Source organism: Asterias amurensis, chromosome 12 (genome assembly GCF_032118995.1).
Source record: "Asterias amurensis chromosome 12, ASM3211899v1".
NCBI classification, from domain to species: Eukaryota; Metazoa; Echinodermata; class Asteroidea; order Forcipulatida; family Asteriidae; genus Asterias; species Asterias amurensis.
In genome coordinates, this window is record NC_092659.1 from 9,905,986 (window position 1) to 9,929,007 (window position 23,022).

The window sequence follows — 23,022 nt, forward strand, 5'->3', positions numbered from 1 at the left end:
TTTGCGATAACACCATGTTATGACTATCTCTAAAAGAGTTGGGGTGGTTCTGGAAAGAACCGTTGGTTTCAACTTGACGTTTCGATCAGTATGCTCTGATTGTCTTCTTTTTTTTTCCTTCTGTTTCCTCCAGAAGACAATCAGACCATACTGATCGAAATGTCAAGTTGAAACCAACGACTCTTTTCAGAACCACCCCAACTCATTTTAGAGATAGTCATTACATGGTGTTACCGCAAACCTTTCCAAAACTTCAAATGAAATGACAGATAAAATTTAACAAGCTTTCTCAATGTATAATTAACAAAGACGAATCAGTGTACCATCTATTGATTGTATTGAATGTGGCGTCACCATTCAGAAACCTGCTCTACAACATGGCGTCTGTGAGCGCGTAAGTGTTCATACGTGTGCCATCGAAATCAAACTGGGAATGCTGCGTGCTTCATTCATGTAAGCGTTTAGATGCACATACGGTTTGCCCTACAAGATGGCGACTTCCATAGCAACAAAGGGGTTATTCAACATGGTCTATTGGCATTTTATTTATAAAATGGATGTCCTACCTGCCATTGGTTCAAAAAATCTTCATTCAACTTTTGTTTTTCACCAGGTAACAGATAAAGAGAAAGAAGCCATACAACACACAGCATCTGAAGATACTTCTCTGCAACAGCTCTTGGGTGAGTAATGAAAAACAGTTCTTGTTGAAACACTATTGTTAAAACATCTAGGAATAATTACTGATATACCAGCCCAAATTCAAACTTCAAATTCAAGTAAATCAGTATTTTTTATGGGTTAAAACAAACAAATATGAGTGCACAAGAATTATTTAACTTTGCCTTGGAATGAAGTTACCTCTGACCCCTTCTTGAAGGTAGTTCAAAGTAAGCTTGAACATCTGACGTCACACTTTAAGGCTCGTGAATAACGCCAGAGACCTGCCTCCAAAACCGGCGTGTAGATTCACCTTTGACCTCAGTCATTTCATATAGAGATTCGCAGTCAAATTCTATTGCAGATGTGACAGCAGTGTAATGTTTGGCCAACTAGCTCATGTAACATTGCACGTTTGTCAAATGATATCATTGTATCCAATGGAATCACTGGATCTAGCGGCAGGGACCTTGCGGATAAAGACAGGGGCCCAGTCTAGTTAAAAATTAGCTCTTAAATTTAACTTGTGTTCCAAATCAGAAGGTTTTGTAAGATGGGCAATACTTTGGGTGATTGCATTAATCAAGGAATGAGTTCCCAAATACCAATTTCCCCAAAAGGGATGAAAAAGACAGAAGCTATTGTGAACTTGTGAAGCAAGGCAAGTTCCAAATCAAGCAAGTTTGAACTGTGAAACCTAAAAATTTATGAAAAATATATGAAAGATCAGATGAATGGAACAATGTACAACTACTTTCCCTTTGCATCATATGTCGAGTTTGTACATGTACATCATGTACTGGAGAAGAACATGTAATACTGATAAAATACTGATAAAACTGTTACTTAGTTGCAGAATTGATAGTCTGAGAATTTATGCCATTGACCTACATGTACAACTAAAGTCCTTGACCCTTATATGGCGGTCGCTAGCGACCACCTTAAACGCGTCAATAAACGGTCATAATTTAAAAACCACAACACCACATATACTGCCCTCATTCAGTTGTTAAGAGCGATTGTTGTACTTTGATGTGATGTTCAATGGGGTTGCTATTGGAAAATGTTGAGAAAAACACATTTTGTGCCTTCTTTTTTTGGTTAAATTAATCTGTGCACCAAAAGGTTAAAGTCTCTTTTCTTTTTGATATTGACTTGTTTTCAGACGAGAAGAAGAAGCAGTTGAAAGAGACAGAAGAGAAAGCCCAGAAACTAAGATCTTTAGCCATGAAGGTCAAGAAAGAACTGGAACAAGCCAAGAAGCAGGTACAAACTTACTAACAACAAGGAGCAAGTTCCAGTGGGCACTTTTAGTCAACCCGTGATTGAATACTGACCGGCAACATACATGCTCAGTGACGCACTCACTCGAACAACTCATTTAGAAGTCTAGTCAACCTTCCGCCTTTTTGCTATAGTGTCACTGGTTCCCCTCTGCGCTTTACACATGTTAGATTGGAACATGCTGTTGGGACCACTGAAGAAACTGTGGGCTCGGGGCTGTTTCCAGATGGTCGACCACAGCAGTCGACCAATGGTTGACCATCCTGGGTTTGAGTCAAAATGGTCAACCTTTAGTTAACCATGGGTCACACTCAAACTTGCTCAAGGATTCCAGTCACAAAGTCAATTGATAAATAAGTGTCTGTGATTGTGTCTCCTATAATCCTTAAGCTTCTTTGAACAACTCCGTGTCTACATGGAGTCATCCGCGTTGTTTAGAAGGTGTTTTTAGAATTGTCAGACAGAGAGTTGGATGGAAGGGTTTCCATGGCTAGTTTGTGATTATTGTGAACAAAAATTTCGAACAACAATCATCTATGTGTGAGTTACATAAATCAATTCTTGGTAAAATGTAAATTTTTTGATTCACTTGGCTTTGCCTTGTGAATTGGATAGTTCCAGATTTCACCTCGGGGTTGTATTCTGAGACGAAGCACTCATATGCATCCAGTACTTGTATAATTATAAAAAAGCAAAAATATGATTTGTCTTTATTTAGATAGCTGCCCAGACAGAAGAACTAAATGTTGTCAAATCAGAGAAGGATGAACTGATGAAGAAGACGGATTCCATGAACCAACAGCTGACTGGGAGTAGACAACACATCGAGAATTATCAGGTAATAATAAAAGTAGTAATAATACGCGGAAAAAAGGGTATCAACAAGTTCTTAATAGGCCATTTAAAACTGACAGACCTGCCGGCGGCAGGGTCTTGCCCTTTGTAGCCTGGCCACGACCCTGCAAGGTTTTAAACCGCCGATTAAGAATAAGTCACTACTCTCTTATTCCCCATCCTGCTATTTGGGTAAAAAGACGTAATAAAGTAGGAAACTCTGTAAAAACATCTGTTTTCTGAAATTATTGAACTCTGTATGTGTGATGCATTTTTATGAGACAGTTTTCGGATATTTATTTTTGCACGTAGTAATGCATCCTCACATCTATGGGCTAAAATGGCACAGCGAGATCGATCACCCCTGGGAATGAGGTTGTGGGCTAACCCGCACGATGCTATCTGAAATTGTAAACAGCTCCAGCTGGTCATTATCAACCGTTTAAACACCCCCACGTGACGGGCTCTCCTCCAACAGGAATATAGAAACTGTCTGGGGTATTTATGAATAATGCTTTTATAACAGGCCATCTATCTATTGACAAGTTTTGTGTCAACAGAAGTCAGTATTTGATACATCCTTTATCCCTTCATTCTACAGAGCCTTCAACTAGAGTATGAGAAGCTGCAAGATTTTCTGGATGCTGAAAAAGAATTGTAAGTCCTCTTTTGAAACCAAATATGTTAAAACACCTCCAGTTCTTCCCAAAGCTTGTTTTAACAAGATATGTCAAAAGGATATCATCGATGAATGTTGCATTCTCATTATAGAAAGATTCGGATTGTACTTGAGTTTTTGTCATGAAAGTAAAACTTTTTATGTATCTATATAGACCCATTGCATATGACAGCACACTCTCAAAAAGGAGGATCTGTGCGTGAAAATGTGCGCGTGATCTCAGCATACATGTACATGAAGCGTTTTGCGTTATGCAAGGGGGAGCTGTTGATTTCTTACACATTACAGAACACGCCTCCGAACAAGTTTCTTGCTCTGGAGTAAATATTAAACCAGTGTTGCAGTGGATAATAACCAGTTCTTATATAGCGCTTTTCACACCCGAAGGGCGTCTCAAGGGCGCTTCCAACATTGTTACCCCTGGTCACTGGGCCTTAAGTCATTCCTTAAACCATATCAGCTCCCTGGTGGGGACTATGCAGCCTGTGCGACAAATATGCGCTACTCGGCTAAATCAATCACAAGAACCATCTCTGCCCTCAAAGGTTCCCATTTACCCTTGGGTGGAGAGAAGCGTAAGTGTCTTGCTCAAGGACGCAAGTGTCACGACTCCCAAACCCACACTCTGCTGAACAGAATCACAAGAGCTTGAGTTCGGTGCTCTTATCCGCGGGGCCACGACACCCTACTAGTAGATCTGGGGACTAGTTGTAGTTATCTTCACTGCCACAGATTAAGCTATACTTGTCTGAATGTCTTGACCAGTCTGCTCTCATCATCAGGAGCCTGAAATCTGCTTAAGATGCTGATTTAGTTTCTCCATTTAATGTTTCTCTCTGCTTTATTGTGCAGGTCACAAGAACTACAGAAAAAAATGAACAAAATGCTGGAGGATTTCAAAGTAGGTCATTTATTATATCCTTAAAAAAACAAACACCCAAGTATATTGAGTTAACAACTCCATGCATATGTGACCATAGAGATGTTGTTAAGTCACTGTTTAATAAGGCACGGGGAAACTGGATTTGCAGATCTCTTGAGTATGGTTTATTGTCGGATCGAATCTGTAAATTGGATGAACAGAGATGTTGATGATGGTTCGGCCAATTTAAGAATTACATTAAGCAAAATAGTTAAACAATAACAGTTAAACAATAATAGTTAAACAATAATAGTTAAACAATAATAGTGAAACAATAATAGTTAAACAATAATTACGAATAGCTTAAATGGAAAATAAATAAAACTAAATCCGGTCGCCGTCTTGGCGAACCACATATCTCATGTTTACCAAAAGAACGTTGATTAAAAATACACTGAATAGCACAAATATATGTTGATTTAAAGAAACAATCAATTCTCATGCATTCTATTGATAAATAGGTAAGACTTGAAAGTTTAAGAAACAATGCATAAAGATATAATAAAATAAATAAGAATCATACCTGTAAATTGGATGAACAGAGATGTTGATGATAGTTCGGCCAATTTAAGAATGACGCTAACGGCGGGAAATACAAATGAGAACGTAGGGGGCGCTACGCAAAGCAGGAATTAACCAAAATTAAACGGGGGGTGTTATTTTATAAACACCTGGCCGTGACACGAATGATGTTGAAAGTTCAAACAGCATTTTAAGGGGGACCATTGAATGCTAGTAGTATTAAGGGCATACAGAAAACATATTAATTTTCACATAAACTTTGATCACCCAAGCTTTGGATTTGTTTGGAAATTCCTCTGAAATACATGAATTTTGAAAAGTACTCATCAATAAATCATGTAGAAAGTCTAAAATAGTTTTATTTGAAAGATGGCAAGAAATTACATGCAAGGAAAGCTACCATCACTCAGATTTGCTGATACAGTTGCCTTCAATTTACTTCCTTCAAGTTGGTGCATTCGACTGTTTGTGCATTAGTTCTGTAATCCTTATAACATGTATAAAGAACCAAGTTACTTTACTTTCCCATGATCCCACATTTTAACTGTTTGTTGGTCACCTTTTGTCTACAAATAGAACCTATCCCTTAAAGTCACTTTACTTTCGGATGATCTGACCTTTGACCCTCTGTCCACATATATAATCTAACCATTAAAGTCACTTTACTTTCCCAGGATCCAACTTTATTCTCTGACCTTTTGTTCAAACATAGAATCTATCCCTTAAAGTCACTTTATTTTCCCATGATCTTTGACCTTTTGTCCACATATAGAATCTATCTAGGGAGTGTTCCCAGACCAAAGTTGCTAAAGAGGAGCTAGCTAGGTCATGTGACCATGCTGTGAAGGAGATCCATACGTTGGAGTGCAGTGTAGCTGAACTTAAGAGTCATCTCTCGGCCACTGAGGAAGAACGAGATACCGAGAAGGAAGAGAAAGAGAAAAAGATAAAGGAGCTCTCCCAGGTAGCAAGCAAAATCTAGTGGATTGTAGTCCATATTTTAGTTTATAGGATTTGAGGCATTGCATGGTGAGGTATCAATGTATATTTGGTTTGCGGTAACACCATGTGTGTATCTACTTGCCAGGTAGAGTTATTCTACTGCCGCGGAATAGATAATCGGAGGTTCGGGAGACTTCTCAGTTCTAAAAAGAACTGTTCTGCTTTTAACATTTACCAGGGCGGATGGTATAGAAAATAGACTGGACTACTACTTTAGCTTATAGGATCGTAATTAACTGTACTGCCGCGGAGTCAGTTCTGAATTGGTCCCAACGTTTTGACTAGCTTGCTCTAGTCGTCAGGAGACAGTCTCCTGACGATGACTAGAGCAAGCTTACCGCAAACCAAATATACATATTTTAGTTCTTTACAAATGTGATTATTGAAATTGCCTCCACTTAAAAGGCAGTGGACAGTATTGGTAATTGTCAAAGACCAGTCTTCTCACTTGGTGTATCTCAACATAGGCATTAAATATCAAACCTTTGAAAAATTTAACTCAATTGGTCTTTGAAGTTGCGAGAGAATAATGGAAGAAGAAAACACCCTTGTTGCACAAGTTGTGCGCTTTCGGACGCCTTGAGTTCGAGACCTTTGTTGAGGTCTCAACTTCAATTCAAATACTTAAGTGAGAATTGCTTCTTTCTCAAAAACTACGTCACTTCAGAGGGAGCCGTTTCTCACAATGTTTTGTACTATCAACAGCTCTCCATGGCTCATAACCAAGTCAGTTTTTTTGCTAACAATTATTTGGAGTAACAACCAATAGTGGTTAGTGCCTGTAAGTACCACTTCAAAAAGTCCATAACTTTTTTTTTTAGTTGAAGTGTAACCATTTGTTTTGGTTTGATTAATGTTTAGTATTTAATGTTATTATGTACATTGCCTTTGAGCAACTTATTGGATATGTGGCGCTTTATAATACTGTTATTATTATTATATCACCCAAAGTGGCCTTTTCCGTTGGACATCAGTAACTCTTGAATTATTTTGTTTTTGCCAAGGCTGTTGGAAAGATAAAAGAATTTGAACTGGACGTTGGAAAGCACAAAGTAAATTTTGACACAACAACCAAGCAGCTACAGGCTGCATTAAAGGTAAGTTTGTACTTGTATCTTGTCTGAAAAAAGAATTACCCAATTCAATTTCTCTAGAATTTAGGACGGTTATGGTAAAGCCAATAGGTTTCTGGGTTGTAATTTTTTTTCTTAGTTAGAAACAACTATGCCGGTGAAAGTCATTAGTTTAACAGTTATCAAATAATATCAACAGTTATTGGGGTTGAAAATTTTTTGTTGTTCAACCACAAATTAGTTTAACAGTTCTACAGTTTGTACAAGATGACGCATTTCTACAAAGAGTTTTTATACTATTCTTAATCTCAAAAGCTTACTTGCACTGCTGTGTAATGCAGGGTCGTGGCTGTGGGACAAAGGCTTGGGCCTTCATCACACAGCCAAGACCCTGCCGGTTTTAAACGCCCCTTTACAAACTCGTCGCTACCCTTTTACTCCCTTATTTCTACAGTAGCTAAGGTTGACTAAACTTGACACATGATCTTTTCTTACAGGAAGCTAGTCAGAGTAGCCTGATGGATCTTGAGATAGCAGACTATGAGAAGACTGTATCCAACCTCAATCACATCATCCAAGAAAAAGATGGCAAGATGATGGAGTTTCAAACTGAAATAGAGAGACTGCAGAAGAGAAATGAGTCCATGCTGAAAGAAATAGGTCTGAAAGATTTCAAAATTTATACATAAAGACTAAATATAAGAAGAAAAATTAGTAAAGGGAATAATGGCGTGGAAGTGTCGTGGCTGAGCGTTTAAGAGCACAGAATTCAAACTCTGGTGTTCCTGATGAGCAAAGTGTGGGTTCGAATCCCCAGTCGTGACACTTTTGTCCTTTTAATCAAGACACTTCACCATTGCTTCATCCTTCAGAGGGGATGTAAAGCCGCTGGTCCCATGTGTTGTGTAACTCATGTAAAAGAACCAACAAGCACTTATCAATGAAGAGAAGGGGTTCGTCCCAGTGTTCCTGGTCCGTCCCAGTGTTCCTGGTCCGTCCCAGTGTTCCTGGTCCGTCCCAGTGTTCCTGGTCCGTCCCAGTGTTCCTGGTCCGTCCCAGTGTTCCTGGTCCGTCCCAGTGTTCCTGGTCCGATCAGCAGCATATTGCGCCACAGCATCTTGTAAAACATTACATGGTGCTATCTAAGGATAAGGTCTCATAATTCAAACGTAGTCCCAATTCAATTCAAACACGTTGTTACAGTGTCTGAAGCGTCACTGAGTGACAGAGAAGTGCGCTATATAAGAAGCCACAATTAATGCCAAATTAAACATGTGGTATTTAGGGTACCAGTGTTTTTTTGTGGTAGCACTAAAAAATATGCTCATTAATTTACAGCTCGGCTCACACAGGCCAATTTGTCATAGAAATATCCATGATCAAAGATTTCCAAGTTAGCTAACCATAAGCTTCTCTCCACCCAGGAGTAAATGGGTACCTGCGAGGGCAGAGATGAGACTTTTGATTGATTTAGCTTAGTGCGCTACACATGCGGCGGCACAGGCTGTATAATTCCAAGTGAGCTAAGATGGTTTAAGGAATGATTTAAGGCCCATTGACCAGGGGTATTAATCATGAAACGCCATGAGGGTCACTGTGTGACTGATCTGAGCGCTTTAATGTAATGTAAGAGGCCATTTTTATTCATGGACTGTACAAAGGAACCATGGAAAACTATTTTAATGCTGTTATAACAACGGTGTATGTTCACTTTGCTCAAAATCCACAAAGTTTGGATAATGCACACCTTTTGCCCAGTTCCACAGCCTTCAGTTCTTCTAACTGGTGTTTCAAGTGAAGTGTCTAATAGTTTTATGCTGTTAATTATTTTGAGTAATTAGCAATAGACATGATGTACATTGCAATGAAAATGTCTGTCCATTTCTTTTGTAGATGCTTGTGATGCTCAACGGGTACAGGCTGATGAAAGGGGAAACAAGCTCAAGGCTCTACTCATGAAGAGCAAGAAAGACTTAGCAGATGCCAAGAAGATTGTAAGATGTATTTGATCTTCCTCTCATTCTCTCTGAACCAGAAAATACAAGAATCAAGAAGACAAAGACAAGGGTTACAAGAAAAAATGTTTGAAGGCGTTTTCTGAAAATTTATAAGGAGCATTCCTGATATTGATGGGGATAGAGTTCCACTGTTAGGGACCTTTAGACAAGGGTCTGTTCCAGAGAGATTTTAAGCCAGTAGGAATAGACAGAAGAAGGTTGTTGTCGGAGGATCGGATTCAAACTCTGCCTAGTTAATTCAAAGTAAGGAGGAGACGGACCACGCAAGCACTTGTAAACCATGAGAAAAAGTTTGAAAGAAAGGTGTATCAACACTCCCATGATCAGGCATGTGAAATATCTGCTTTAAAGCGGATATCCGTTTTTTGTTGATCAGGACGATTTGTCCCCCCCCCCCTTTTTTTTTATAGTATTTGTTGTTCCCTTTTATAAGCTCGGCAACAATAATGTACAACTGCAATAATGTGTGATAAGCCTATTTAACTGAACTAATGGGGTTTCCTAATTCGACCAACAAAAATGCGTGAAGCGCGCTCACTTGACATTACATGATCATTCTTACATCATCTAGTGTTTCAGCTCTTCTTTTAAGGGTCCACTCACAGGCCTGCATTATTGACTGGAAGACATTACCAAAAGATTGAGTACAGAAATTATACGTATGGTCTTTTTACATGAGGAAATCTCCATGTATGTTAAAACAGCTGAAAGTGGCGATGTCCTTGTGTTTTATCCTGATGTGTATTGTTTGTCTACTCAGGAATCTGACCAGCGTAGTAATGAGGCAGCTCTTCAAGGTCAGTTAGAGAGTCTTAATCAACAAGCAGAGGCTCTTAAAGTAGATTTGTCGTTCTTATCCGCTGAGAATCAGAAGCTAAATAGTCAGGTAAGTCCATGATGTGTCTGTTTGTTTGTTTGTTTTATTTCTGTTCATACAATTATACTGTGCGTGTACTAACAGATAAATAATGAATAATGGTCAATGTAAAATGTATCGTACAAGACAACAATTATTTTAGCATGTAAAAGGTCTTTTCGTGACGTTGTTTCACTCATTTCTCAAAAACTACTGCACCTCAGCAAGTAATATTTTAAGGGAAGCTTTTTACTACCATTATCATCAAAGGGTCTAAGTTTAATGTAATTGTGTTTGTGTTACAAAAAGTACCCAAATCCTTCAAGACCCTGGACACTTCTGTTAATTGTCAAAGACCAGTGTTTTCACTTGGTTTATCTCTAATGCATAAAATAACAAACCTGTGAAAATTTGAGCTCAATTGGTTGTCAAGATAATAATGAAATTAAAAAACACCTTGTCACACAAAGTTGTGTGCTTTCAGATGCTTGATTTCGAGACCTCACATTCACAATCTGAGGTCTCAAAATCAAAATCAACTGGTAGGAAAATAAAAAAAAATATTTACTTTATTTAAACTTCCCAGATTTTGGCGCCAAGCGAGAGAAACAATGGGACAATTTTTCACGGGAATTTGTCTTGCTAAGTGGTGGGAAATGTTTTTGTTTTGTTTTTTATGTTTTGTTTTTTTGGGGAGTGGTGATAGGGGGTTGTATAGTTTCAATATAAGTTGCCATTTAGAATTCAGTAGTGCATCTAAATACAAATTTATGTTGCCCTAATTTTACCTCGAACATGTGCAAGCAGTTGGTTAGATTTTTTCTTCAAATACCACTTTAACTTGAGCGATGGTACAACCTTTGCTCAATTTATCAGAAACAGGGAAGCCATGAAACAAACTCTGGGTCTCCACCGTGCCAAAAATAGCAATTCGCTGTCATTCTTTTATTGATTCTTATTGCCTAAGGTCAACAAAGAAAAAACATAATGCTCTTCACAAATACAATTATTTTGATATCAATCAGCGGTGATATCAATACAAACTAATATCTTTGTATTATGTTGAGGAGTTTCCCAGGCCGGGTGGTTTCACACCTTTATCAGAGTCATGAGATTAAACCCCCCACAAATCCTGAGAATTTCCCCTTTCGGAAGGTATCAAAAGGATGAATAGCGAGCCAGCCAGATAACCGATTTGGTTGTGTGCAAGTTTCTAAACTATTTATATATAACAATAATCAGGTAGTTGTATAAAAGATGAGCTGTTATAAAAGATTGCTCTTAATCCCCCCCCCCCCCCCCAAAGAAAAAAAGAAAAATCCTGCGGATTTCCCCTTTTGAAAATTACCAAAAAGATGAAAAGCGAGCTAACCAGATAGCAGGTTTGGTTGAGAGCAAGTTTCTAAAGGGCTGGGCACAGTATTTATATTTTAACAATAATCAGTGCAATAACTCAATTTGAAAAGGATCTACATGTAGTTGTATAAGAGATGAGTTGTCTGAGACCATGCCTCTTGTAAAATCCAGCGGTCTTTAAAAGTTTGTCTTTATATAAACTTTAAAACAATAATAATAATAATAACCAGTTTTTATATGCCCGAGGGGTGTCTCAAAGCGCTTCCGTCATTAAAACCCCGGTCACTGGGCCTTAAATCATTCCTTATAAACTTTAAAACAATAATAATAATAACCAGTTTTTATACGCCCATGGGGTGTCTCAAAGCGCTTCCGCCATTAAAACCCCTGGTCACTGGGCCTTAAATCATTCCTTAAACCATCTCAGCTCCTTGGGGAGTATACAGCCTGTAAGCAATATATGCGCTACTCAGCTAAACCAATTACAAGAACCATCTCTGCCCTCACAGGTACCCATTTACCCCTGGGTGGAGAGAAGCAATTAAAGTTAAGTGTCTTGCTCAGGGACACATGTGTCATGACCGGGATTCAAACCCACACTCTGCTGAACAGAAACACCAGAGTTTGAGTAAGGTGCTCTTATCCACTCGGCCACAACACCCCACGCGCCTCTTTACCCAAGAAACATTCATTCTAAACAGACACTTGTATCTTAAGTAATTCTTAAAGGGTCTTGGTACTTTTTGTTGGACACAAAACACAATGTCCACAGATTTACATAAAACTTAAACATTTGAAGATAGTGATGGTAGACAGCTTACCTCCAAATATTTCTCGCTGGGGTGCTGCAGTCTTTGAGAAATGAGTAAAACAAGTCTCAGTGAGATGACAGTTATTTTAGCATGATAAATGTCAAAAACATCACTTTTGGGTCAAAAAGTAAAATAAATGCAAAAATTATAATTGTTAAGTGATTTCTTTAAACACAACACCCCTCCAGCTATGAAATGGTTAAGCCCTCCGACCAATAGGAATGAAGAAACTGTCTTAAAAGAACAGGTGCAAGGTCGCATGTCACACCCATGAATTAACACTTTTTACCGGTCATAAACAAAGGTTTAATAGACACCCAGGTGACGCGCTCTCCACCAATAGGAATAGCGAAACTGTGGTATTTATGAATAAGGTTATATGCTTACAATTATTTTGAGTAATTACCGATAGTAGAGATAATCAATAAATAGGCACAAGCATAAAATGATACACACTTATACAAAAGCACAGTTGCAAACTCGGAGATAAAACAAGGTAAAGTAATAAATATTGGATATACACAGTAAGCCATTGGCAAAAAAAAAAAATTTCTGCTATGAACTATTCATGTTTCAACTGTACATAACTGTTGCAGAAGAGAGTGGGTTGAATTACCAGCTGTGACACTTGTGTCCTTAAAAAGCAAGACACTTAACCATTTCTTCGTCCTTCCGATGGGACGTGAAGCCAGTGGTCCCATGTGTTGTGTAATGCATGTAAAAGAACCCAAGGTGCATTTATCGAAAAGAGAAGGGGTTCGCCCAGGTGTTCCTGGCTGTGGCTGCTGTATGCGCCGTAGCACCTTGTAAACCCTTATAAGGTGCTACATAATTGGGTCTCGGAATTCATCACTGCAATTACCTATCGATCTGAAAGTTTGTATATACTCAGCGCCTTGAGTACCTTGTTTGTTAGATACATGCGCTATACAAGACTATCGATATTGTTATTTAAGAGATTTGAGGGACAATTGTTTGACTTTGAACATTTCTTTCTCAGTTGCATGCTTCTAACGATGCCAACTTGCGGACGGTCAGAGTCTTGGAGCAGAAGAATCAAACTCTCAAAGAAGATCTGGAATTAGTTCATCAAGAAATGACTCAAACTAAGGATGAATTTGAAAACTATAAGGTAGGACAGCCACAAAACAGAACTCAAATCCAGCGTTAAAAGTTTCTTTGTATCTTCAAAAGTTTGAAGTCCAGTTCATATACTTCCTATAAATTTGACATACATGTAACAGCTCTGTTCGAAGTAGCTCAACTCTTCCAAATTGTTTGTTGTGAATTTGTGACGTCAAAATTCACACTGCTTTTGCATTGGCAGGAAGTGTAATCCAGGCTGATCTCATTTACAGGGTGAGTCAAAAAGAAGTTGACCGGGATTGATGAGGTTTTTCATTACAAACAAATGACACTCAAACTTAAAGCATATAAGTATGTATTTACGAAGCACTCTCTCTTGCTTATTATAAAACAAAGACTGATAGAGGAGTACTGATATTTTAATAAAGGTACTCATTTTGCAAGCTGTCCACGGAATACTTGACAAGACAAATGAATTACTTTTTATACTCTACTTTTTGACTTTTTGCTACTTTACTTTATAGATGATTAGATTCAGTCAAGCATTAACATTCCATGGATGGCTACAAACATGAGTGCTTTCAAAGGACGCTTGGTTTAATATGTGCTTCACTGGGGTTTTAAGAGTCATTTGTTGTTTTGTTTTTAAACCATGAATCTCGGTCAACTTCTTTTTGACCCGCCCTGTATAATTCATGCCCTGTATAATTCATTGGTTGTTGATGTCAATGAAACATCAAAGAACTACTTGCTTCTAAAGCTGGCTCTGCCCATAGAGTTATCTATAAGAACTAGAGGGCGCACTGGTGATGCTGCTTGCACAATTGCGACGGGACCGCAAGGAGACACGCCCGCCATTTTGTATGCTCGTTGAATACGAAGTACCTGTTGCAGTTTTTGTTTATTGAACGCTACGCAATGCTGTCTTGTCAAAATGGCTGAACAAACACACGCTGTGAGATGCTGTATTGTCAACTTAAAAAATGGCCGCATGCGCGCATGCGGGGCGCGTATTTAGGCCAGTGCACCCTCTAGTTCTTATATATAACTCTATGGCTCTACCTATCTCAATGGAAGGGTTAACAAAGGGTTAGTGAGTTAAAGGGATTAGGATCGGGGCCCAAATTCATGGCTCTGCTTACCGTAAGCAAAGAATCGGCGCTTATGGAAGCAGGGAATTCTGGGCTTACATGTACGTCAAGTGTATTTCACAGGTTAGCAGGAAATTTTTGCTTGTGCGCTTGCGTACTTTACATTACTAGACATTCTACACTTACCATGCTTACAAGGCTAGCGCAGAAATGCAAGCAGACGAATGGTGATCTTAAGCGCAGAATTTGGCAGTCAGCAAAGCCAAGAAATTGGACCCGGATTTGAGAATTAGGTTAGGTTGAGTGGGAGATGGATTAAAACTCTATTTTAAGGGGTCATCAGTTGTTTATAAGGTTAAGACTACAGGTCTGTGTCATCCTTCTTAGACATGTTAGACAAATTGATAGGGGTCGGATTTCACATAGAGTTAGGACTAGTCTTATCTCGAGTTAGGACCAGTTACTCATTCTAACTTAGGACTATCCATGCAATTTGTATATCTCCTAGGACTAGTCCTAAGTTAGGGTCCTAGTTAGGACTAGTCCTAACTCTTTGTGAAATCGACCCCATGATCCATTACAAATTTCAAGTATGAACTCATTGTTTTTTTTAAATTAAGACATTAATTTCTTTATTTACGGAATATTAGAAAAATAGTGTAATGCACTTTAATACACTGTTTAAAGGCACTGGACTCTATTGGTACATGTAATTACTCAAAATCATGTTTAGCAGAAAAACGCACTTCTGAAGTAACGTATTTTTTGAGAAAGAGGTAATTTCTAACTTAAATAATAAAAGACTTCAGGCCTGAAGCCTTTTATTTTGCATCTGAAAGAACACAAAGTAACGCAACAATGGTGTTTTTTCTTTCATAGTTCTCATGCAAATTTGATGACCAAGTGAGCGTCAATGTTCACAGGTTTGTTATTTTATGCATGTGTTGGGATACACCAAGAGAGAATACTGGTCTTTGACAATTATTACCAAATGTGTCCAGTGCCTTTAAAGGCGTTTATTAAATGTCTAATATTGATATTCAGAGGCTTTTATTTTTGTTGTTGTGATAAATAATGAGGTAGTTTTGTTTACTGACCCCAAGGTGAGAGTTCACAGTGTATTGAAACAGCAGAAGACTAGAGAAAGTTCTCATGTAGTCATGGAAACAGAGATGCAAGAAAAAGATCATTTGGAGAAAGTTAATAAGCAGCTCAAGACAAAGCTTCAAGAAGTCAGGTCAGTAGTTACACTGGGAATGGTGTACTCCATGAAAGACTTTAAAAGAACAAGTTTGTTTTAAATAAGCTTTACAAAACCCTTCAAAAAAGGTTGTTAGTGTTTTTTACCCTTGATGTTCCAGAATGCAGCTATTTAACCAATGGTTCTATTTTTCGGTCAAAGATTTTTAATTATTGGTAATGCTTTCAAACACGATCTTTGGTCCATATTTTGTTTTTTGATAATAAGGTCACCTAGTTGTCTTGGATGTTAACTTTATTTTAGGGCTGGATAAGTCTTGCGTGGTAATATCATTGTACCAAATTAGACCACATTTCTACTTAAATGAGGCTGTCCCGCTATGGCTATGGCTGCCTTTAGCTACATGTACAGGGCAACCTCGGTAGTCTAGTTGGTAAGACACTGCTCTAGAATTGCAAGGGTTGTGGGTTTGAATCCCAACTGAGTAATATGCCTGTGATATTTGTTCACAGGACTCGGGAAGTACTGAGTACACAGTGCTAACACACATCGGTGTATTGGTAAAAACCAAAATTCATAAATACCTCAGACAGTTTCCCTATTCCTATTGGTGGAGAGCGCGTCACGTGGGGGTGTTTAAAACTTTGATAATGACCAGTGTTTGTGAGCGGGACAGTTTCTTCATTCCTATTGGTCGAGAGCAACGGCTGGAACAGTTGTGCCACATCACGCGATACGCGCGACGCGCACAGCAATCTCCTTGTAAGGAGTTGTTTACCTAATGGGCCTTACCATTTCATAGCTGGAGGGGTGTTGTGTTGAAAGAAATCCTTAAACAATTATAATTTATGCATTTATTTTAATTTTTGGCCAAAAAGTGTTGACGTTTTTGACCGAAAAGGTATTTATGAATGGGAATCAAAGTGTATTGAATCGGTTTTCAACTAGTGGTTTAAATCGTCGAGGCCTGGTTCTTGATAATTTTACCTCAACTTCGTCTTGGTAAAATTATCAAGAACCAGCCTCATTGGGTTTAAACTACTAGTTGAAAACCTCTTCACCACACATTAATTCCCTTATTAATATTCTTTATCCTCATGCAAATTTAACGTCTATTACACAGGTTTTTAGTTACCTACTAATATGTGAACCTCAGGGCTAATACAAAGTTAGTAACAGTTACTGTCGTCAAGCTTTATAATTGTAGACGAGTTAAGAAAGTGGTATTCTATTTATATCTAGGGATGAGTTGAAGACGTCATCCACAGAGCTAGAACTTTTACAGGATGAACATGACCGCCAGCTGCAGCGACACAGCGACATGGTGCAAGATGCTCAAAACAAGGAATCTATGTGGCGAGAAAAGTAAGTTTTCAAATCTTGACAACGGCCCCATTTCCCTGTCTTTGTGGTAGATATACAGTAGGAATATCTTAGTTAGAGGTTTTAATCTTTTGGGTCTCCTTAATAAGGTCTATGTACCGTAGCTCACATACATAAATTGGGTAGTACGTCAACACTTCATCAATACTGGTACTCGGCAAATGGCGCTTCTGGATGTAAAAGCTGAGGTGAAGCGGTTGAATCAGACAGAAAATTGTGCTGCAGCCAATTTAGAAATAAGCTAGGATCAATCTTATCTCGAGTTAGGACGAGTTACCCGTCCTAACTTATGATGGGTTCAATGCGTCATGCGTCATACGTCCTTAGTCCTAAGATTAATTCTAAGTTAGGAAGAGTTTGGTGAAATCGACGGCTGGTAAATAAGTACAAGAAAAAATAAAACTAGTTAGAACTAATGGTTGTAGATGTGTGACCTGAAGACCCCCACCGATTGAACGGTGATGACGTCTGCAGGGAGTGCATTCCTTAGTCTGATTGATGTGGGCATGAAGGAGAATTTGTCAACACTGTGTTAATAATAATTATAATAATAATAATAATACAAAGCATTAATAAGGCGCTATACAAAGACCAGAGCGCCCTAACAAAGGGTAGGCAACACAAGAACAAAAAACAAAACAAAAAACAGACCAACTACAGGCCAATAGATATACAAAAAGAGGAGCAAATTAGGATGGTTCTGGGAGTAAAAATGTCTTGAGGAGGCGTTTAAACCCAGCCAGCAGTGCGGCTTCTCTCAGACTTGTTGGTAGTGCGTTCCACAAGCGCCGTTCAGCAATTGCGAAGGTTGTGTCCCCAGCTTTCCTTCTGAGACGCCCTTCGGGTGTGAAAAGCGCTATATAAAAACTTGTTATTATTATTTTTATTGCTCCATACTGCTAACATCCTGGATTGATATGATTGTTTTTCTCTGACAGGATGAACAAGCTCCGTATGGAGAGTGAATCGGGTAATATTCAGCATCATGAAGCCATTAGGGAACTCACCGCGCAGAACGAAGCACTCACAAACGCCTTTAAGGTGAGTCTAGGAATATTAATTATCAAGAATGCCCAGAGTTTGATATAAGCGAAAGACATTGTGGTAGATTGTTATCACAACCTTGTTTTGCTCGTATTTTATGCTAAATTGTAACCTCGTACTCATAAACACATCGCTCTCGCCGCACATTTTGTTCCTATGTTTGTCGTTGACCGATCTTTAAACCACAAAGATTTCATTGCAAAAGAAGTTTTATACATCTGATCCTCAAATCACGAACCCATAAAAATGGTTATTGATGAAAAAGTATTATAAATGGCAGAAATTAGGTGAAAACAATTGTCTTAAAATATAAGTTCAGTTTAACTAACTTCACTTCTGTGTTTTTGAATTTTATTTTTTACGCTTCCCAAATTATCATTTTCGGATTCAGCCCCCCCCCCCCCCAAATAAGGAATAAGGTAAACTGGGTATGTTACCAAAACAAATTCGCTGAAAGTTACTTTTTTGAAACCGGTGGCGACTGTGCAACCCTCACCAATTTGGTGGGCAATAGGTTTAAGTCTAAACACTGCATCGCCTAAAATGTGCACTGAATAATGCACAGTGACATTGACCACCAAAATGGCGCATCCAAGTTATTATGATGATGACGTCAGGTGAATTGGGTCAGTAGCGATAACCTCATAAGTCAAAAGTTCAACCAATCAATGTAGTCAGTATTTGTGTTCTATTTAACCCAACAGACACAGATGCATAAACTCCAAGATGAACATCACCGTACTGTTGCATCACTACAACAGCAACTAGACATGATGGAGAACCAAGTCTATCGCATACAGAATGAACAGCAGCAGGCATTCCAGCAGCAACGTAGCCAGGGACTGGCCAGGACTGGGATGGATCTTAAAGAAGGCATCCAGGATGCAGCTCTTGCTAGACCCACCCTAGAGGAGAGGGAACAAGGAGAGGTGAGGTTATACCACACAATTAATTCGAGACGGAATCTAGAAGGGTGTCATGGCCGAGCGGATAAGAGCACCGAACTCAAGCTCTTGTGTTTCTGTTCAGCAGAGCGTGGGTTTGGGAGTTGTGACACTTGTGTTCCTAAGCATAACACACTGCCTTTAAAGGCAGTGGACACCATTATACACATAATGAGTGTTTATGAGTGCAATGGTTCGAATATGTTCATGAGTTGAAAGATGGAATAATGGAACATTCCAGCTTTCAACAAATGAACATATTCGCACCATTCCACGAATGAAAACATTCATTATTTGTTTTATATAACATCCAAGTAGATCTTTGTCATTTCGATTGAAAGATACAACTTTCAAAACAAACAAAGCGTCGGCCTACAATTTTTAATTGTAGAAGCCGAATGCTAGTAATTTTGCATAATATGCCAGAGACACGCGCACGCAGTGATGTTTTTTTACTCGGCTTTTTCGTTCCATCCGAAAAGTACCATTGCATGCTAGCAGCGTGCAATGGTACATTTTGGATGGAACGAAAGAGCACGGTGAGTGACTCAGCGTGCAATGGTACTTTTATTTGCTATTACGTGACGGACAATCCTCCAATCAAATGGCAAGGATCTGCTTGGGTGTTATATAATGGTATGTACTTGAATTAGTTGTTACAATAAACACTTACTTTTCGAAAAAGAAGTAATTTTCCACGAATTAGATTTGGAGGTCTCGAAATCAAGCATCTGAAAGCACACAACCTCCTGTGACAAGGTTTTTTTATATTTTTTATTATTATCTCGCAACGTCAACGACCAATTGAGCTCAAATTTTCACAGGTTTGTTATTTATGCATGTGTTGAGATACACCAAGTGAGAAGACTGGCCTTTGACAATTACCAATAGTGTCTAGTGTCTGTAACTACATGTTTCTCTCTACCCAGGGGTGAATGGAGGACAGAGATGGTCCTTGTGGTTGGTTAGCTTAGTGCGCTACATATTTGGCGGCACAGGCTGTATACACCCCAGGGAGCTGAGGTGGTTTAATGAATGAAAAGGCCCAGTGATCAGGGTAATAATGTTGGAAGCGCTTTGAGACATGGTGCAAAAAGCACTATATAAAAACTGAATATTGATATTCCTACACAGATCACTCACCTTATTCAAGACACTTCCTTAAAGCTCACCTGTTCCAGCAGGCTTACTAACCATTCAACTGTGCCTCAGCGTCTTAGAACAAACTCTTGATTTTGGCGCTCTACAAATGACCTATGATTGATTGATTGATATTTTTTTAACTCCTCAGGGTATGGAGAACACAGATGGTGAAGCGAGTGCAGCCAAACAGCGTATCTCCTCTACTACTAGCAATGCTCCTATGATACCACTATCTCAACTACTCAGTGAGTCCTCCATTGATTCTTCAGCACTCAGTGTAGTCAGTCTGGCAGGCTCCACCGCTGAAGAGGAACATCTTAAAGCAGAGTTGACCTCCACGAGGAAGAAACTAGAACATTTCAATGAGGTCAGTTAATTCGTATATGTGAACTGTCGCAATGAAATGAGCTGAGAGTGGCAGTGTGTCATTTCGCAGTACAGCCGGTCGTAGTCAAATCTTTCTCAATAGATAAGTGAGAACTCTATTGTTTCCACAAGCTCTGTTGGCTTGGAGGATTATTGTTACCCCAAGTGTTATATACCATTGGAAACCTCTTGATCTGCAGAATTCAGAAATACCACCAGCTAATTTTTTTAAATTCTGACTTTCAGCTCATTTTGTGGTGACAGGTCACATGTAGGCATTGGTATAGACCTTTATCAAGCTGTCACTATCTTGGTCATTATTCCCTGTTTCCAATAAATTTTTCCAGTCAATTAAGCCAAGCCTACATGGAGCCCAAGCTGAGTTCTTATTTGGCAAAATTGGGTCCATACATGTACCTTGTCAACAACTTAAATAAATTGATTTTATATGTTAGCTATAACTTCCAAAGTGGAAAGAAAGTTGTGACAAAAATTAAATTTCTTTTTGTGTCATGTCCAAGTTTGCTTGGAATTGCCCATATTGTACGTAAAAAATGTTATCAATTATTTCTGTTGTCACTTCCCTTTTTAATGTTTATATTTTGTAAATTCTTGTTGTATTTCTTTTAAACTCAATTCGGCCCATGGGCTGCGATGTTTGAGTTTTTACTAAACCAATAATAATAATAATTTGCATCCATGATACCTGACTAGATAATGAGTGATAATGAAGCGACTATCATGCGTCTGACCGAACAAGCTAAAGTCTTGAAAGAGGAAATCAGAAGACTGGAAAGAAATCAACAAAGAGAGAATGCAATCTCCAATATGGAGTATCTTAAGAATGTAGTCATGAAGGTAATATGTTCATAGCGGCTTCATTTATAAACCTGAAGGCTTATGAGATTTGCATTGCCGCCATGTACTGTAACTCACTGCAATACAGTGTATAATGTCAAGCAATAGGAGACTTTCTGGGATGATAGGTGGCAGCAGACTTACCGGGTAAAGCCTAGTTCTCAGAATTGTGCGCGTGTTCAGAACGACAAAAACTATGGAAATTTACCCGGTAAGTCTGCTGCCACCTAGCGTTGGAAAGTCTCCCATTATGCAAGTTAAAGATTGCATGCAACATTTTCATTTCAATGCATTAATTTTGAGATTAAGATTACACTTAGACCGATGACAATCTAGTAATTTTCTACTTCGAAATGGTTGCAGACCGTGCTGCGACCTCACGACGATGCTACCACACTGCTTGTGCGATAATACCGTTCCGCTACAACTTTTCCCCGACCTGATTACGCTTAGGTTGAACATAATAAAATAAGCATGGGGAGAGAATGCAGCTTCCTGACCTGGGAGATCCCACCCCGACCAAACCATCCCCATGGAGATCCTCCCACGTTTGGCCAACAAGACATCTACCTTGGAAGTCTAGTATTTTATTTAAAAATTCGCTGAATTTTCAAACTATTCTTTGTGTGTATTTATTTTTTTTAAGAAATCTTAGTTTTTATACGAAGGTGATAAAACATTGAAGCCACTTCTTTGTATGTAACAATGAGATAGACAATAAAGCTAACTACTATTCTTTAATGTCGACTCCAGTTCTTAGTTCCTGCTAAGCCAGGTGAGAGGCAACACTTGGTTCCTGTTCTTACTACCATGCTACAATTGAGTGACAAAGAGAGAGAGGAAATGCTTGCTGTTATAGAAGGTCAGTGTGTACTATCTACTACCCTCTCTGGGTCATTCAATCACATCAAATAAACATAGGGTTCCTCTCTGGAGCTTGCTTACGTGCAGAATGTCCACGGCAATTTTAATCAAACAATGGTGATGATGTTTATTGACTTATTTGACACTATTTACCCAGGGTCAGCCAAATCTGTATAAAGAACTGGTTTCCATTTGGGCGCTGCATATTAAAGTTTAAGGGTCTATATGTACTTCTTTATCTAACACAAAACACAATGTCCAGAGATTCACATTAAACTAACACAGTTTGAAGATAATGATAGTGGAAAGCTTCCCTTAAATTATTACTTGCTGAGGTGCTGTAGTTTTTGAGAAATGAGTAAAACAATGTCACAAAAATAACTTTGGTCTCAGTTTTAGCTTGTAAAAACGTATTAACCAGTTAGGTATGTTATGGTATAATACCATAATTGGTTAATGAGTTTTTACATGCTAAGATAATATTCGTCTCACTGAGATAACAATTATTTACTAATTTTTCAAAAACTATAGCACCTCAATAAGTTATATTTAAAGGAAGCTTTCTACTATCATTATCTTCCAACCGTGTAAGTTTAATGTGAATCTGTGGACATTTTGAAAAAGCACCGGAATCCTTTAAAGCTATTTCACACTTTTGGAACAGAAGACAAAATAAAAGTTCACAGATTTACAAATAACTTACAGGGTGTACAGAAGGTAATGGTGAAAGACTTCTCTTGAAATATTATTCCATGAAATGCTTTACTTTTTGAGAAAACATTTAAACAATATCAATTTTCGATATCGAGAATTAGGGACTTATTTTTAACACATATCATGACACGGTGAAACGTGCGAAAACAAGGGTGGGTTTTCCCATTATTTTTTCCCGACTCCACTGACAGATTGAGTCTAAATTTTCACGATTTATTATTTTATATAATGTGATACATGAAGTGTGGGCCTTAGATAATACTGTTTACCAAAAGGGTCCAATGGCTTTAAAAAAAATACAAACGTAAGC

General features: G+C 38.5%; 1 protein-coding gene across 2 annotated transcripts in view; it reads left to right on the forward strand.

Annotated features, from left to right (window-relative positions):
• Nucleotides 1–23,022, forward strand: part of LOC139944910 (uncharacterized) — a 41,865-nt gene that overhangs the window by 13,237 nt on the left and 5,606 nt on the right. For both annotated transcript variants that reach the window (XM_071942082.1, XM_071942083.1), the window contains exons 8-25: nt 614–683; nt 1,826–1,926; nt 2,663–2,782; nt 3,380–3,435; nt 4,310–4,358; nt 5,674–5,865; nt 6,908–7,000; nt 7,474–7,636; nt 8,870–8,970; nt 9,755–9,880; nt 13,019–13,150; nt 15,299–15,432; nt 16,639–16,761; nt 17,718–17,820; nt 18,528–18,752; nt 20,059–20,277; nt 20,991–21,134; nt 21,888–21,996. In XM_071942082.1, coding sequence (XP_071798183.1) covers nt 614–683; nt 1,826–1,926; nt 2,663–2,782; nt 3,380–3,435; nt 4,310–4,358; nt 5,674–5,865; nt 6,908–7,000; nt 7,474–7,636; nt 8,870–8,970; nt 9,755–9,880; nt 13,019–13,150; nt 15,299–15,432; nt 16,639–16,761; nt 17,718–17,820; nt 18,528–18,752; nt 20,059–20,277; nt 20,991–21,134; nt 21,888–21,996 — 2,260 coding nt within the window. The remainder of the gene's footprint in view (nt 1–613; nt 684–1,825; nt 1,927–2,662; nt 2,783–3,379; nt 3,436–4,309; nt 4,359–5,673; nt 5,866–6,907; nt 7,001–7,473; nt 7,637–8,869; nt 8,971–9,754; nt 9,881–13,018; nt 13,151–15,298; nt 15,433–16,638; nt 16,762–17,717; nt 17,821–18,527; nt 18,753–20,058; nt 20,278–20,990; nt 21,135–21,887; nt 21,997–23,022) is intronic.